The sequence below is a fragment of the Filicampus tigris genome, chromosome 10 (assembly GCF_054856515.1).
Source record: "Filicampus tigris isolate MCC_2025a chromosome 10, RoL_Ftig_1.0, whole genome shotgun sequence".
Classification (NCBI taxonomy): domain Eukaryota; kingdom Metazoa; phylum Chordata; class Actinopteri; order Syngnathiformes; family Syngnathidae; genus Filicampus; species Filicampus tigris.
In genome coordinates, this window is record NC_141226.1 from 12,012,758 (window position 1) to 12,025,489 (window position 12,732).

The 12,732-nt window shown below is 41.7% G+C and overlaps 1 protein-coding gene across 2 annotated transcripts; it reads left to right on the forward strand.

The window, feature by feature from the left end:
• Positions 1 to 5,761: 5,761 nt before the first annotated feature.
• On the forward strand, positions 5,762 to 8,054 carry klf2b (Kruppel like factor 2b). 2 transcript variants are annotated; one of them, XM_086044020.1, is made up of 3 exons: positions 5,762 to 6,129; positions 6,281 to 7,253; positions 7,370 to 8,054. In XM_086044020.1, exons 1-3 carry the CDS (start codon positions 6,058 to 6,060, stop codon positions 7,543 to 7,545), a joined length of 1,221 nt encoding a protein of 406 aa, XP_085900146.1. In that variant the 5' UTR covers positions 5,762 to 6,057; the 3' UTR covers positions 7,546 to 8,054. The 2 variants fall into 2 exon arrangements, with proteins under 2 accessions (XP_085900146.1, XP_085900147.1); XM_086044021.1 differs by having other exon boundaries at positions 6,311 to 7,253.
• Positions 8,055 to 12,732: the final 4,678 nt, after the last annotated feature.

Below are 12,732 nucleotides of genomic sequence, written 5' to 3' on the forward strand. Positions count from 1 at the left end.
CACGCATGCACACACGCACCTCCATATAAAGTCTGCTGTTCTCAGATCAACTGTGCTATTTCCTAGTATTGATCAAATCGACTGATTGGCTTTCAAAATGATTTTAGACTGACAAACTGTATGTCATCTGAAAGGCCAACTTGCAGAGCACAGCCTCTTAAATATTTTCACTTCCTGCAGGTTGCCCAATACTTTTGTCAGTATAACTTTTTGGGGAAAATGTTGTTCTAAGGGGAGAGTTTCGTTGGCCGGTATGTCGGACGGTGAGTTGCGTAAGAACTCAATTAAAAATTTTACTTTTGAGAGGTCCAGGAACCTTTATGGTGGACATTTCAGCTCCAGGAAGTACATCTAAAGGTCAGAATTTGTTGCCAAGCAAGTCGGAAGTCATAAAATTAGCGACTTGAGTCGACTCGAGTCCAAGTCATGTGGTATGAGTCCACCACCTCTGGAGTTTAGTGGGAAAGAAAACAGAAGTTTGAGAGGTCCAAGAACCTTTGGAGCAAGTTTGTCATATCTCATTGGAACCTCTTAGTTCAGTAACTACAACTAAAGTTTGCTGGAACCTTTTCTGAACCTGTGACAACTTATAGGAAAGCCCACTGCACAAATAAAAGGGCCAAACAGGAATGTTGGGATGAGTTTGTTGTGGAAGAATGCCTTTGAAACACCTTTGGGATGAACTACAATGGATATAATTGAAACAAGCATCAAGAACTAAAATATTCCTGAGACTTTGGGTGGAAATGTGGAAAAGGTTGTGTGGAAGAGTTGGAGGAAGTCATAAAGGTCCATAAAAGGCATGTTTGGAGGAGTTTGGTGTGGAAGAACCCCCATGAAAAACGTTTCATTTTCACCCCCTGCTATGGCCAGGTGTCCCAATACCTTTGTCGAAGAAGTAATAGTACCCGTAACTTCGGTCAGCGACTTGAGGTCCATAAAATACTTGTACGAATGAGTTTGATTTCGAGCAGAGAGCGCGTTGGGCGGCCATCTGCCTCACCCAAATTCCTGAAAGCACGCCTCGGACAAATACAAAAAGCATTCGTGGGAAAGCGGGTGAACAAAGAAAACAACGCACCTCCAAGAAATGAACGGCTGCCGTGAAGAGCCGTCAGCGCCTTTGCGACTCGCTTATCCACGTGACAACGCGTTGATAGCGCGGACAAGTCAAAGGCTGTGCTTTTACAGTTGGGAAATATTAAAACACGCGCACACATGTATGCACACACAGACACATGTACAAATACAAAAACGTTCATTGAAAATACAAACCTCAGGAACAAAAAAATATAACAACAAAACCATTCAAAAGCAATACGAAATATTAGAAATATTTTATATTAGAAATAGTGATAGTAAACGGAAAATACAAAAATGTCTGACAAAAAAAAAAGAATTTATTACAAAAAAAAATCCAAAATTACAACAACAAAAACACATCAAACGCACGATACCAATTCATTACCATAAACAAAAGTATCAAAGAAATTTGAAAATAATACAAACTAATCGAAAATTATATACGGTAATTACTACTACAAAAAAACATTACACACATAGTCGTGTACCCCCCAACACACCCACACAGCCCCCCCTCCCACACACACACACGTGGGTTGCCCAACGACAAGACGATTGCGCAAAAGAGTGTTCGGGAAAGACATTCTCGGTATAGCTTCTGTAGAAATGTTGCTCATTGACCCTTTGCACGTTTGCAGCCATGGCTTCTGCTTTCTGCTGGGATGGCTGCACAGTGAAGGACGATCGGGTCAATAAGCCAAACTTGACACTCAATCCCTACAAGCTGTTTGTCTTGTTCCTAACCTCATGCATCTAGGCCGGTGCAAAAAAGAAAAAAATGCGAGAAAATGTCCAGGACGCATATATATATATATGTATATATATATATATATATATATACATACACACATATACATATATCCTCCGGGAACACCGGTTTCCTCCCATATTCCAAAGACATGCATGGTAAGTTGATTGGACTCTCTAAATTGCCCCTAGGTGTGATTGTGAGTGCGGATGTTTGTCTCTGTGTGCCCAGCGATTGGCTGGCAACCAGTTCAGGGTGTCCCCCGCCTACTGCCCAAAGACAGCTGGGATAGGCTCCAGCACGCCCCGCGACCCTTTTGAGGATAAGCAGTACAGATAATGGATGGATGGATATATATACATATATATATATATATATACATATATATATATACATATATATACACACATATATATATACATATATATACACACATATATATATACACACATATATATATACATATATATACACACATATATATACATACATATATATATATACATATATATATATACATATATATATATACATATATATATACACATACATATATATATACACACAATATTTGGAGGGGGAAAAAAAAATCTGAAAAAGATATCAGAAAATAAAACTAAATATATTTTAACTCATTCACTGACAAAGTCCAATTTTTTTTATCTTTTCACAGTCCAGACATTCAATGCCAGGAACTTGTTTTTTTTCAGACGTTAGGGTAAAAGAGAGTCTGAAAATGTCTGGCAGTGAATGATTTAAAAGCACCATTACAAAAAATGTCAGACGACAAATACAAAAACAACTGAACAAAATTGTAACATTAAAAAAACAAAACGAAAAACACAAAATATTGGATGAAAAAAAGAGAGAAATATTGGCCATGAACAGAAATATATTGGTTAAAAAAATGTATAAATAAATTGAAAAATAGCGCTCACCCTGGATCGTAACTTTATGCATCTGTAGGAGGAGCCTGGGAGTGCAGAAATATGAATTCTTCATCGGACATTTATGAGTGTTCTGACCTTTCCAAACACCTGACAAGAGGTTACCATAATTATGAACTGAGCAGCTGTTGAACTGACTAACAAAAGGAGTAAACACAAAATGAGTCATTATTAATGCTGTTTAAAAAGATTTGCGACTCATCGTTCAGCCATGCTACCGAACCACGTGCTGTTTCTCTGAGTGTTATGCAAAACAAAATGACAGAGGCACTTTCCATCATCTGATTTTACTGGATCCACGTGGAGTGATACGCTTTCCAATGAACACACGCACAGACAAACAAAGACACGCGCACACATACACACGCACACACCGAAAATGGTGTGGAAAGCTCACATGCTGATGGCTGAACATGACAGCTGGATGCTAGCTTGAGCTGTCCGTCTGTTTGCTTACATCATCACGCCGAGCGCTGACTTCTCTCAGCGCCGTGCAAAACTGAAAACCCCCTTCCCATCCTGACCGCAACCCCCCATCCCATGCTTGTGGAATAAGCCATTCAGAGGATCGACGGACGGATGCGCTATAACGGAGGCCTTTAAGCAACAAACATTTGGACACAGACAGTGGAGCAACACACATAGACACAAAGCATAATAATAACAGTCCTATACCATATTTTTGATTTGTATGAGCTAGCGGGCAAGACATGCTCTGTTGTAATATGATTTGCTGTGGCTGCAGCATCCAGACAGGAAAGTATCAATTGTCATTGCACTGCCCCCCAAGGTGGCCAAGGCGCGCAAACCAGAATGATCAGGACAATGTGCATTGAATTGAATGAGAAGCTGTGACAAAAAAACGCTAACTATTTTTAATTGTATTACATTATTTCATTTTTTTCATAAACTATAATATAAAAGAGAGACTTTTTTTCCATGATGAAAAAACATTGCAACATTTTTTTTCTGTTTAATGGGGTTCAGATTAATGGCATTTGCATTCATTTTAATGGGTAAATGTGATTTGAGATACAAGTGTTTTGAGTCACAACCGTGGTCACACAATAAATGAAATTCGTATTTCACGGCAATGCTGTACCATGTATTGTGCGTTACTTTTTTAAAATTTTGTAATATTTTAGATTAGATTTTGCAGGTGTACCTAATGAACTGGCCTGTACGGTCCTGTCTATCTAAAACAGAAAGGTAAAATAATCTGTTAATCTGACCAGTGTGTCACACAAAACATGCATTTCCACATTTTCATTGATATCATGTGTATCCCTACTGTATTGTGATATTTTTAAGTACTGGTATCAATATTTTGTCTAACTCATATATATTGTATACAGCTCTTAGCTGGTGTACTTAATGAAGTGGCCCATATCGTCTCTGTCCGACTGCCTGTCCAATGACAAGCATGCATCTCAAAAATGTGGGTTGATATCATGCATGTATCATACTACAAAAAGAAGTGATATGCATATTTATATAAATTGTATATATTTTAAACTACTGTACAAGTACACAGATCCCCACATTGATAAAACGTAAGAACTTCTCAAAGGTGTCAGTCAAAATTTAGCCAATGGGACACATTGTGGTTATCTGCTATCCGGTATTGCTAGCCTTTGTATTCATTAATTTCTTGATAAATCTTTATTACCTGTAGATTTTTTTTTAATGCGGTACTTCCATGAGATTGGGTAAGTGTACAAAAGAAGTGGCCCATAATCGTCACGTTACATGCCCAATGGGAAAAACACGCATTTCCAGATTGCAAAAAGATTTTTAAAAGTTCGTAGTTACACAGTAAAAATAAATAAGTCTACAGCTGTAACTCAACAATATTACACAAGCTCAAGGCTGTGTACTGCTATCACAACTACTAGTTTCGATCATGTTGAGAAAACACGCTCGAAAGCACAACTCGTTGCACTTGTGATGTAAATGTCATTTGGCCCCCGCTCCCCTTCCTCCCGTCATTAAAGAGACCACCTCCGGCCGCGCTATTAGCACCTGAATGGCATGTTACCTCAAATCGTATTTACATCGCGGCTGCTCTTTAGCACGCTGGCGCCTGTTTGGACAAGCCTGCTGGGTTACAACTCAACCAGCTTCCATTCGGGCTCACCACGCGCGCGCGCACGGTACCATGCGCATGAGACGCGTGGCCGTGCACGCGTACTCCCACCGGGCCACTTCATTAGGCACACCCACGGACAGATACGGGACATGTTTGATTCGGAAAATGTGTTGTGTCCATTTGGGAGCTGATTAAGGCAACAGTTACTAGAAACATCACTCCAAACTACACATTCATAATCATATACCTTTTAGTGGTCATATTTGCAAAATTACCGTATAATTATGGGACAAAACATAAGGCATCATGGTTATGTTTAATGTTGCGGTCGTGCATATACTGTGAACAACTCCTAATTTTTCTCTTCAGGACAAAATGTGAGCAAAACATGACATTGCCACGTTTATGATTGGTTGTGTTATTGCTGCTGAAACGATGCAATATTCCCCATAGGACGAATAAATGCAATTTTATACAGGTTCGAACTTTTGGCTAAGCTAATATTACAAACAAGAGTGTAAAATTTAAATTGTGGTCATCTAGCACCAAGCATTTCTGTTGTTTGTAAAGTCATACTTTCTTCATGCATTGAAAGTAATGCAGACCTGAACTTATGTGTGCGCGCCTACACTTATTCGAAATGTGCGTGGGCTTTTGAAAATGTTCAAATTTTCTTAAAAAGTGCATAAATCACAACGGTGATGTTCTGGCAGTACTGTTTTCTTCCCTGCGCCAAATTACGTAATCCTCTACGGTTGCTATATGAACCGCTTGTGTGTGTGTGTTTGACACTTTTTTTCCAGATCCAAAGTAGGCGTGGCCCGAGGAACGCGTGCGTCATTGCGCGTAGGCAGCCCCCACTCCCTCCCTAGCTCGCTTTTAAAGGAACCCCACTCTCTTCGTACACGGCGGCCTTCAGCACTGTAGTAGCGCGCGCGCGACTGGAAGAAGCGGCCCGAGAAAAGTTCCGCTTTATAAAGAGCTAAAATTACGCGACGTCGACGTGGTTTCCTGGGCGGCTAAGAAGACTTTCATAAAGAGCAGAGTACGGTGGGGGTGGAAACTCACTGCACTGAGAACACTTGTTGCGTGGCGGTGGAGCCACAGCCACTATATCGAGTAATCGAGGCGCACGGATTGCGCGCACCACTTTTGGAACTGAGTTATTTCAACAAGACGACACCAAAAACATGGCTTTATCGGGAGTGATGCTTCCTTCTTTCGCCACATTCACCAACCAAAGGGAGAAGAGCTGGGAAAACGTAAGTTAAATTGGAATATCCATTAAAAAAAAAAAAAAAGTTTTATAAAGTTGTAGCACATTTCAGCCTTCGTTAAAATGATAAATATTCTGTCTCGCAATCTATGTTACCGTCTCGTTGCATGACTATTCTACGTTTATTACGATGGAAGGTGTCTGAATGGCTTGTTTTGCCGTTCCAGAGGTGGAAATCAGAAAATGACAACAAGCTCCCCACCGGCAGCTGCTCCATGCTGGAGATGGTGCACGGCGTGGACAACCTATTCCCCAAGAAGGACGACGAGGATCTGAGCAACTACTTAGATCTGGATTTTATACTCGACGGAGCCTCAGCTTACGTGGCCCCGGCCGACCCCGGCGCGTACGCCGCGACGGACGCCGCTGTGCCCGCAGCCTTTCCGACCGGCGAGCACCGCTCGCCTCCTCCCCCGTACGGCGCCAGCAGCCTCATGACCGAGCTACTGCGCTGCGACGCCAGCTACGGAGTGACGCGCAACCCCCAACAAGCAGTGCAGGGCAGGTTTTATGCCACGCACTTCCCACGCCAGGACATCAAAGTTGAGCCCGCCATGGACAGTTACGGTCCAATGTTGGGCATGGTGCCCCAAAGCTGCAGCAAAATCAAGCAGGAGGGCAACGTTTCGTGTATGATGCCCTTCGAGCAGCCGCGTTTGGCCATCTCCCCGCGGGCTGCCAGCAGCAGCATGACGCCACCGCTCAGCCCGGACGAGCAGGTAGCGGCTTCGGACTTGTGCGCTCCTATGAGCTGCTTCGCCGGCCACAAGTACCACAACAACGCCTCCTTCCAGCAACAACAACAACAACAGCAGCAGCAGCAGCAGCAGCAGCAGCAGCAACACATGCACATGGCCTTCCACGGCACGCACCACCCGGCGTTCAGCGTTTACGACGATGCCTTGGGTCTGCAGCATGCCCCGCCGGGCGCGCAGAGGGCGATGCTGACGCCGCCCTCTTCGCCGCTGGAGCTGCTCGAGTCCAAACCCAAGCGCGGGCGCCGCACTTGGCCGCGCAAGCGCACCGCCACGCACACCTGCACATTCGCCGGATGCGGGAAGACGTACACCAAAAGCTCTCACCTCAAAGCTCACCTTCGGACGCATACGGGTAAGCTCACCTCAGCTTTTGCACGCTGCGTGATCACGCACGGTCATAACTCGCTCGTACCTTCCTCCCAGTGCAGGTTAATCAAGTTTTTCTTTCCCTTTGTCTTATCCTGACAGGTGAAAAGCCGTACCACTGCAGTTGGGAAGGTTGTGGCTGGAAGTTTGCACGCTCGGACGAGCTTACGCGTCACTTCCGCAAACATACCGGACACAGGCCCTTCCAGTGTCACCTGTGCGAGCGCGCCTTCTCCAGGTCTGACCACCTAGCGCTGCACATGAAGAGACACATGTAAAAGGAGCCTGGACGACAACAACAAAAGAGACTTGTTATGTGTGTGTGTGTGTTTTTTTATTTAAAGTGTTCTTCACATGACCAAAGGACCCCCCCCTCCCTTTTAAATCTATATAAATATTATTTTCTAATCATGTAGCTGGTACTACTTTGTTTATCTGAGAGCAGACCAATAAGGGGCTGGCCCTTGTACAGTGTATACTTACAACTGGAATGTCTTGGACACAAAAGTGCCTATGACTCTGCTACTGTTTAAACAACTCATGGTGACAACTATCACCACTTAGTAGACAATCATGTTGACAGGAGTGAAATGCACGCATAGTGTATAGACAATGTTTTTCTCCAAAGAAAACTGCCTCCAAGGATGAATTGAACAGCCCCTTCTGTACACTATCAGGGCTTGACGTCCTGTGCATTATTTTCTACTTAAAGTTATATAAATATGTACATGGATTTTATACTGTCAAATGTGTATTTATTGTAAATATTAAAAACAATGAAACTCAACATCCTCTCTGGCTTTGACTCTTTCCCTCCAAATAGCTTTTTCTATGGACCTGCAAGCCATCATGGCAGTGGCACTTAAGTGGGTTATACATGTTGCCATTGTGTAAGCACTTTAATTTTAAAATATGAGCACTTGATTTCCACTGCTGTGATGTTTTGCAGCTGCAAAAGGCGCGCACACACAAGCTGCAGCCACTTGCGGGATTTAGCCTATAAATACAAACACTCCATCTCTGTAATTACAGAGGGAGCCCGGAGCCGTCTGGACAAGGAGAGGGGGGTACAAGGCAAAAGCCTCATCAGGGAGCCCTTCTTCCACTCCAATTTCTGATGCCTCCCAATTATAGTCGCACATCAAAAAGGCCTCTTAATGCTACAATTACACAGTGCACTTTGAAACGCTGCTGAGTCCAGCGCATGCGATGTCTGCGCGGTGCGTGATGGTGTCATTTCAGACCAACTTCGCAAGCGTTAAGTGCACGCAAGCAGGGTACCAATTAGTATTTGGACAATGACAGAGTTGTCATGATTTTTCTTTTGGCCTTGATACGCCACCACGACAGATTTGAAATAAAACAAATCAATTTGGCATTGAAGGGTAGACTTTGAGCTTTCAATTAGGAAGTTAAAAAAAAAAAAAAAAGAGGAATGAGCCATTTTACATTGAGCATTTGGGTTTAGTTAGCATCTTAGGGGCCCAAGGTTGAGGCCCTCAACATCAGTGTTCCGCACTGACATTTTGTTTTATTTTCACCTCAACACTTTGTCTTTTGGAACCTGTTCAAGTTAAACGACATCTGAAGTTACCATAACCATTTTTCTATGCTCCCCCTGTGAATATTTATAACCAAAGACATTTTACATTACGATCGTCTATTAGCAAATGAAAAGTATGAATTTTAGATCACTCTATTTCCCGAGCTACATAAAATCTTCAAACTCCTTCTTGAAGATTTCTATCAACAAGTGAATAAACACTCTTTCAAGTAATAGATATGAACAATAATCAACATTTAGTTCACCATTTCCACCGCTTTGAAACTTACCTTTTGGTGATGCAAAGCCTCAATTGTATCACACTCCACTTCTCCAAAGCATTCTCATGGGGTGACCCTGACAACAACAGTGCTACACCCCACATATTAGCATCTTGCTCTCGTCACTGTCGGTAACTCACATTCGGTGTCTTTGTGTAAAAGATTGCAACCTTTCGTACTTTCAATAAACTGCTTGCTTTCTTCTCTACTTCTCTTTTTTCCCCTTTAACTACACTTCATAGTCACAAACCTCGCCAGCAAGTTTATTTTGCCATCGTCTTTCTGAATCAAGTCGGCATATGCGCAGCAAAATGTAGCAGTCGATTGTCTGAAAAGGGAAGGGCTAACCTCAAAATAATCAGGATAGTTTAAGCATTTAATGTGGTTTCAAGCATGTGAATTAAGACTAAAACAATGACTTTAAAATCGAAGAAACCCTTATTCATCAATTTCCATGAGACATTTGCGAATCCCTTGTCCACTCCTGTTTCCTGCAGGAGTTCAAAAGTATTCAAAGTGCTAAGATTGTAACTAAGTACGTTTAATACATTGATGGAAACCCTTTGACAGACTTTTTGTAGCAATCAATTGAAACCTGGGCAGACAGTAAGGCTCAATATTAGCAGCCAGACAATGCCCATTCCAGCAAACCTGCTCCGCCGCATGATGTGGTATGCCTTGGATCTGTTCCTTCTCCATCATTTTGATACAAGTTGATTTGTCCTTCTTCTGTCCAAAGTATCTGATGCCACAAAATTTATTTGATGTTTTCTGGCAGTCTAACCTGGCTTTCCTGTTTTTCAATGTTACCAGTGGTTTGCACTCTTTTGTAAACCCTCTATTAACATTCACAAAGGCGCCTCTTCATTGTAGATGCAGTAAATTTGATCTCTGCATTTAACACATCCCAGAGGAGCAGTGGGAAGCAACCGTGTCGAACCCCGGGCACCGAATCCGAATCTTGCGCCTGTGGTGTGGTCACTGGGACTGACTGGAAACTGACAGATGTTTTTTGGTTTCGCGGAAAACCGGAGAAACCGGAAACTCCACATAGAAAGGTTGAAGTAAGGTGTTAAGCTTGGTCCGAGGTAAAATTAAACAAGAGAAAAACAGGTCCCGGGTAAATTCATATAGTCACCAAAAATAAACTCAAATTACAGGGGAACATTTTACACTGATAGCTGGTTAAGAGAAAAAAAAAAAAGTCAAACATTTTCTTCACAATAATAAATTCTACGCAGCACCACTAGTCTAAACTTGGTATTCTGATTAATATTGTGTTCGTGGAATATGAATTAAGCAGCAAAATTCTCTCATTTTTATCCATCTAAGGGGGCGGCCATTTTGCCACTTGCTGTAGACTGAAAATGACATCAGTTGCTCAGGGCTCAGGTAACGACCAGAGATGGTCATTTTACTAAATTTTGCTGGTCCGTCATTCGTCATCAGCCAGGGTAGCCATCGGTCATTTGTCAGTCCGTCATTTTTTGTGTCAAACTGAATTGTAATCATCAGTCCGTCAAAAAACGGGCATCCACCAGTGATGGACTAACGGTCCATCAATGACGGACGCGGTTAGCGACCATTACGTTGACAGAAAACCCACTTCAGTCATTCGTCAGTCCGTGATTTTTAAACGATATTCCATCATTCATCAATCGTCTGACGGAATGCGCACCTCTGGTAGTGGCCGATCACAGCTCAGCTTGTGAACGTCACATGACCAAACAGAACACAGGTGAGCCAGTCGTTACCTGTGCCCTGAGCAAATGTGATGTCAGTTAAAGTCAACAGCAAGTAGCAAAATGTCTGACCCCTGAAATGGATTAAACACAGATTGATTGAGCTGCTTGATTCATATCCCACGAATGCAATGTTAATCAGAATACTGTGTTGAGGCTAAAGGGGGTGCATAGATCATATTGTAAAATATTTGTTTTTACTTACTTTACTTAGCAAAAGGGTAATGTTACGCAACCAATTTTAGGCCCAATTGCTATCCATTGCATGAGAACACCAGCTAAGCTAGTGAGGCTAGCGTCATTATGGCCGTTGTGACGTTTGTAGGCCCATTAATTTTGAATGATTGCAATAGTTAACACAGCTAGCCTGCTCCTTAAATGGTACTTTTCATCGAGTGTTTGTCAGTCTTGCATGGTAGTTTTGTGAAACCTCTTAAAAGTTTCAAGTCCACACATCAATCATATTGTTATTGTGGTGGAGTTTGTATGCAGTGGCAGTGCAATGACTATGCATTGACTAAATATCGTGTCTGCAGTACAACATCAAAAGGAGAAGGCCACTCACTCAGTTGTTTTGCATGTCAGTCTCATCCATTCCAAGATGTACCAGCTGGCCTGGAGTAGGACTGTACTATTCTGAAAGAACAAGACATTGTTCATATTAAAAAAGAGGGAAGTGCTCACAGGGTCCAAAAATATCTCAAGTGGTCGATGCAAATGTGTCGCTCTCATTTCACTTTTTTCTTTAGTTCCAATATGAAATCGTTGATGTGCACTTGGGCAACAAAATTGTGCTTTCACTCAAAAGCAATATTAAATAGCAGATTTATTATTAACGCGATAAACGTGACCTTCTTCCAGCATTAAATAAATCAGTTTCAAATTTCATTAGTTATCACATACATGTATGTATGTATATATTGATATGTTGATAGGTCAAGGAATTAACACCCTTATGTGCCAAATCATTGATTAGTGTCAAGAGCTTCAGAGGCATTGTTTTCAACATTGTCGAAAAAAAAAAAAGATTTCAAATAAACATGAACAGAAAAGGTAACCTTGTAACAGCGGTAGTGTGTAGCCCTTGAGATTAAAGTGATGAGAATCGGTGTAACAGTACCAGTGGTTTTACAAAATTTTTAGACGCAATAAAAAATGTATTAAAAAAAAATGAAGACAGTTTGGATTAGTGCTTCTTCATATAACTGACATTTCAGCTGCACTTTTAGGACTAAAAGGCAAGCAAATTGGCAAACAATCATTGCTGCTTTGGATTTAAGGCATTAAATAACAGATGCAAAGGCACAAATACATAGTGCAATGGCATTAAAAGGGGGAAAAAAAACAAAACGGTCACAATCTGATTATCCCAGTAAGAACACATACACGGGCCACTTCATTAGATACACCGGCACAATCTAGTGAGGTCCAATACAACAGCGGTATCGAAAATTGTGTCCCCACAAAACCAATAATGGCCACTTTTGATTGACAGTGTCAGAGTATTCATGCAGCAATGTGCTTAGAATTGAGGTTAGATCTTGCACTGGTAAAGGTGACAAAAATATGAGGACCTCTCAGAATACCACTGTAAAACATTTTGGAAACTACTCTTTTATTGGATCTCACCAAGAATGTGATTAAGTGTCATGTAACAATACGGTTCAAGTGGAAAGTGGAATATCTGACGCAAACAAGGAACCATCTTCGGTCATTAAACAGGAATTAAAAATTGTTGATTACATGCATTTCACACCCATTCATACCATTGCTTATAAATACAATAAAACAGTTTAAAAAAAAAAAAAAAGAAAAAAGGTTAGTTTCTGTGCAGGCTTTGGAATAAGGCAGCGTCTAGTACCCATCTGCTTCGTGTTTTCCCCTAAATCGCTACGTTGT

Coding starts and splice junctions, on each gene's coding strand:
- klf2b (XM_086044020.1), top strand. CDS start 6,058: ATGGCTTTATCGGGAGTGATGCTTCCTTCTTTCGCCACATTCACCAAC. Junction 6,130..6,280: donor GGGAGAAGAGCTGGGAAAAC/GTAAGTTAAATT, acceptor TTACGATGGAAG/GTGTCTGAATGGCTTGTTTT. Junction 7,254..7,369: donor TCACCTTCGGACGCATACGG/GTAAGCTCACCT, acceptor TTATCCTGACAG/GTGAAAAGCCGTACCACTGC.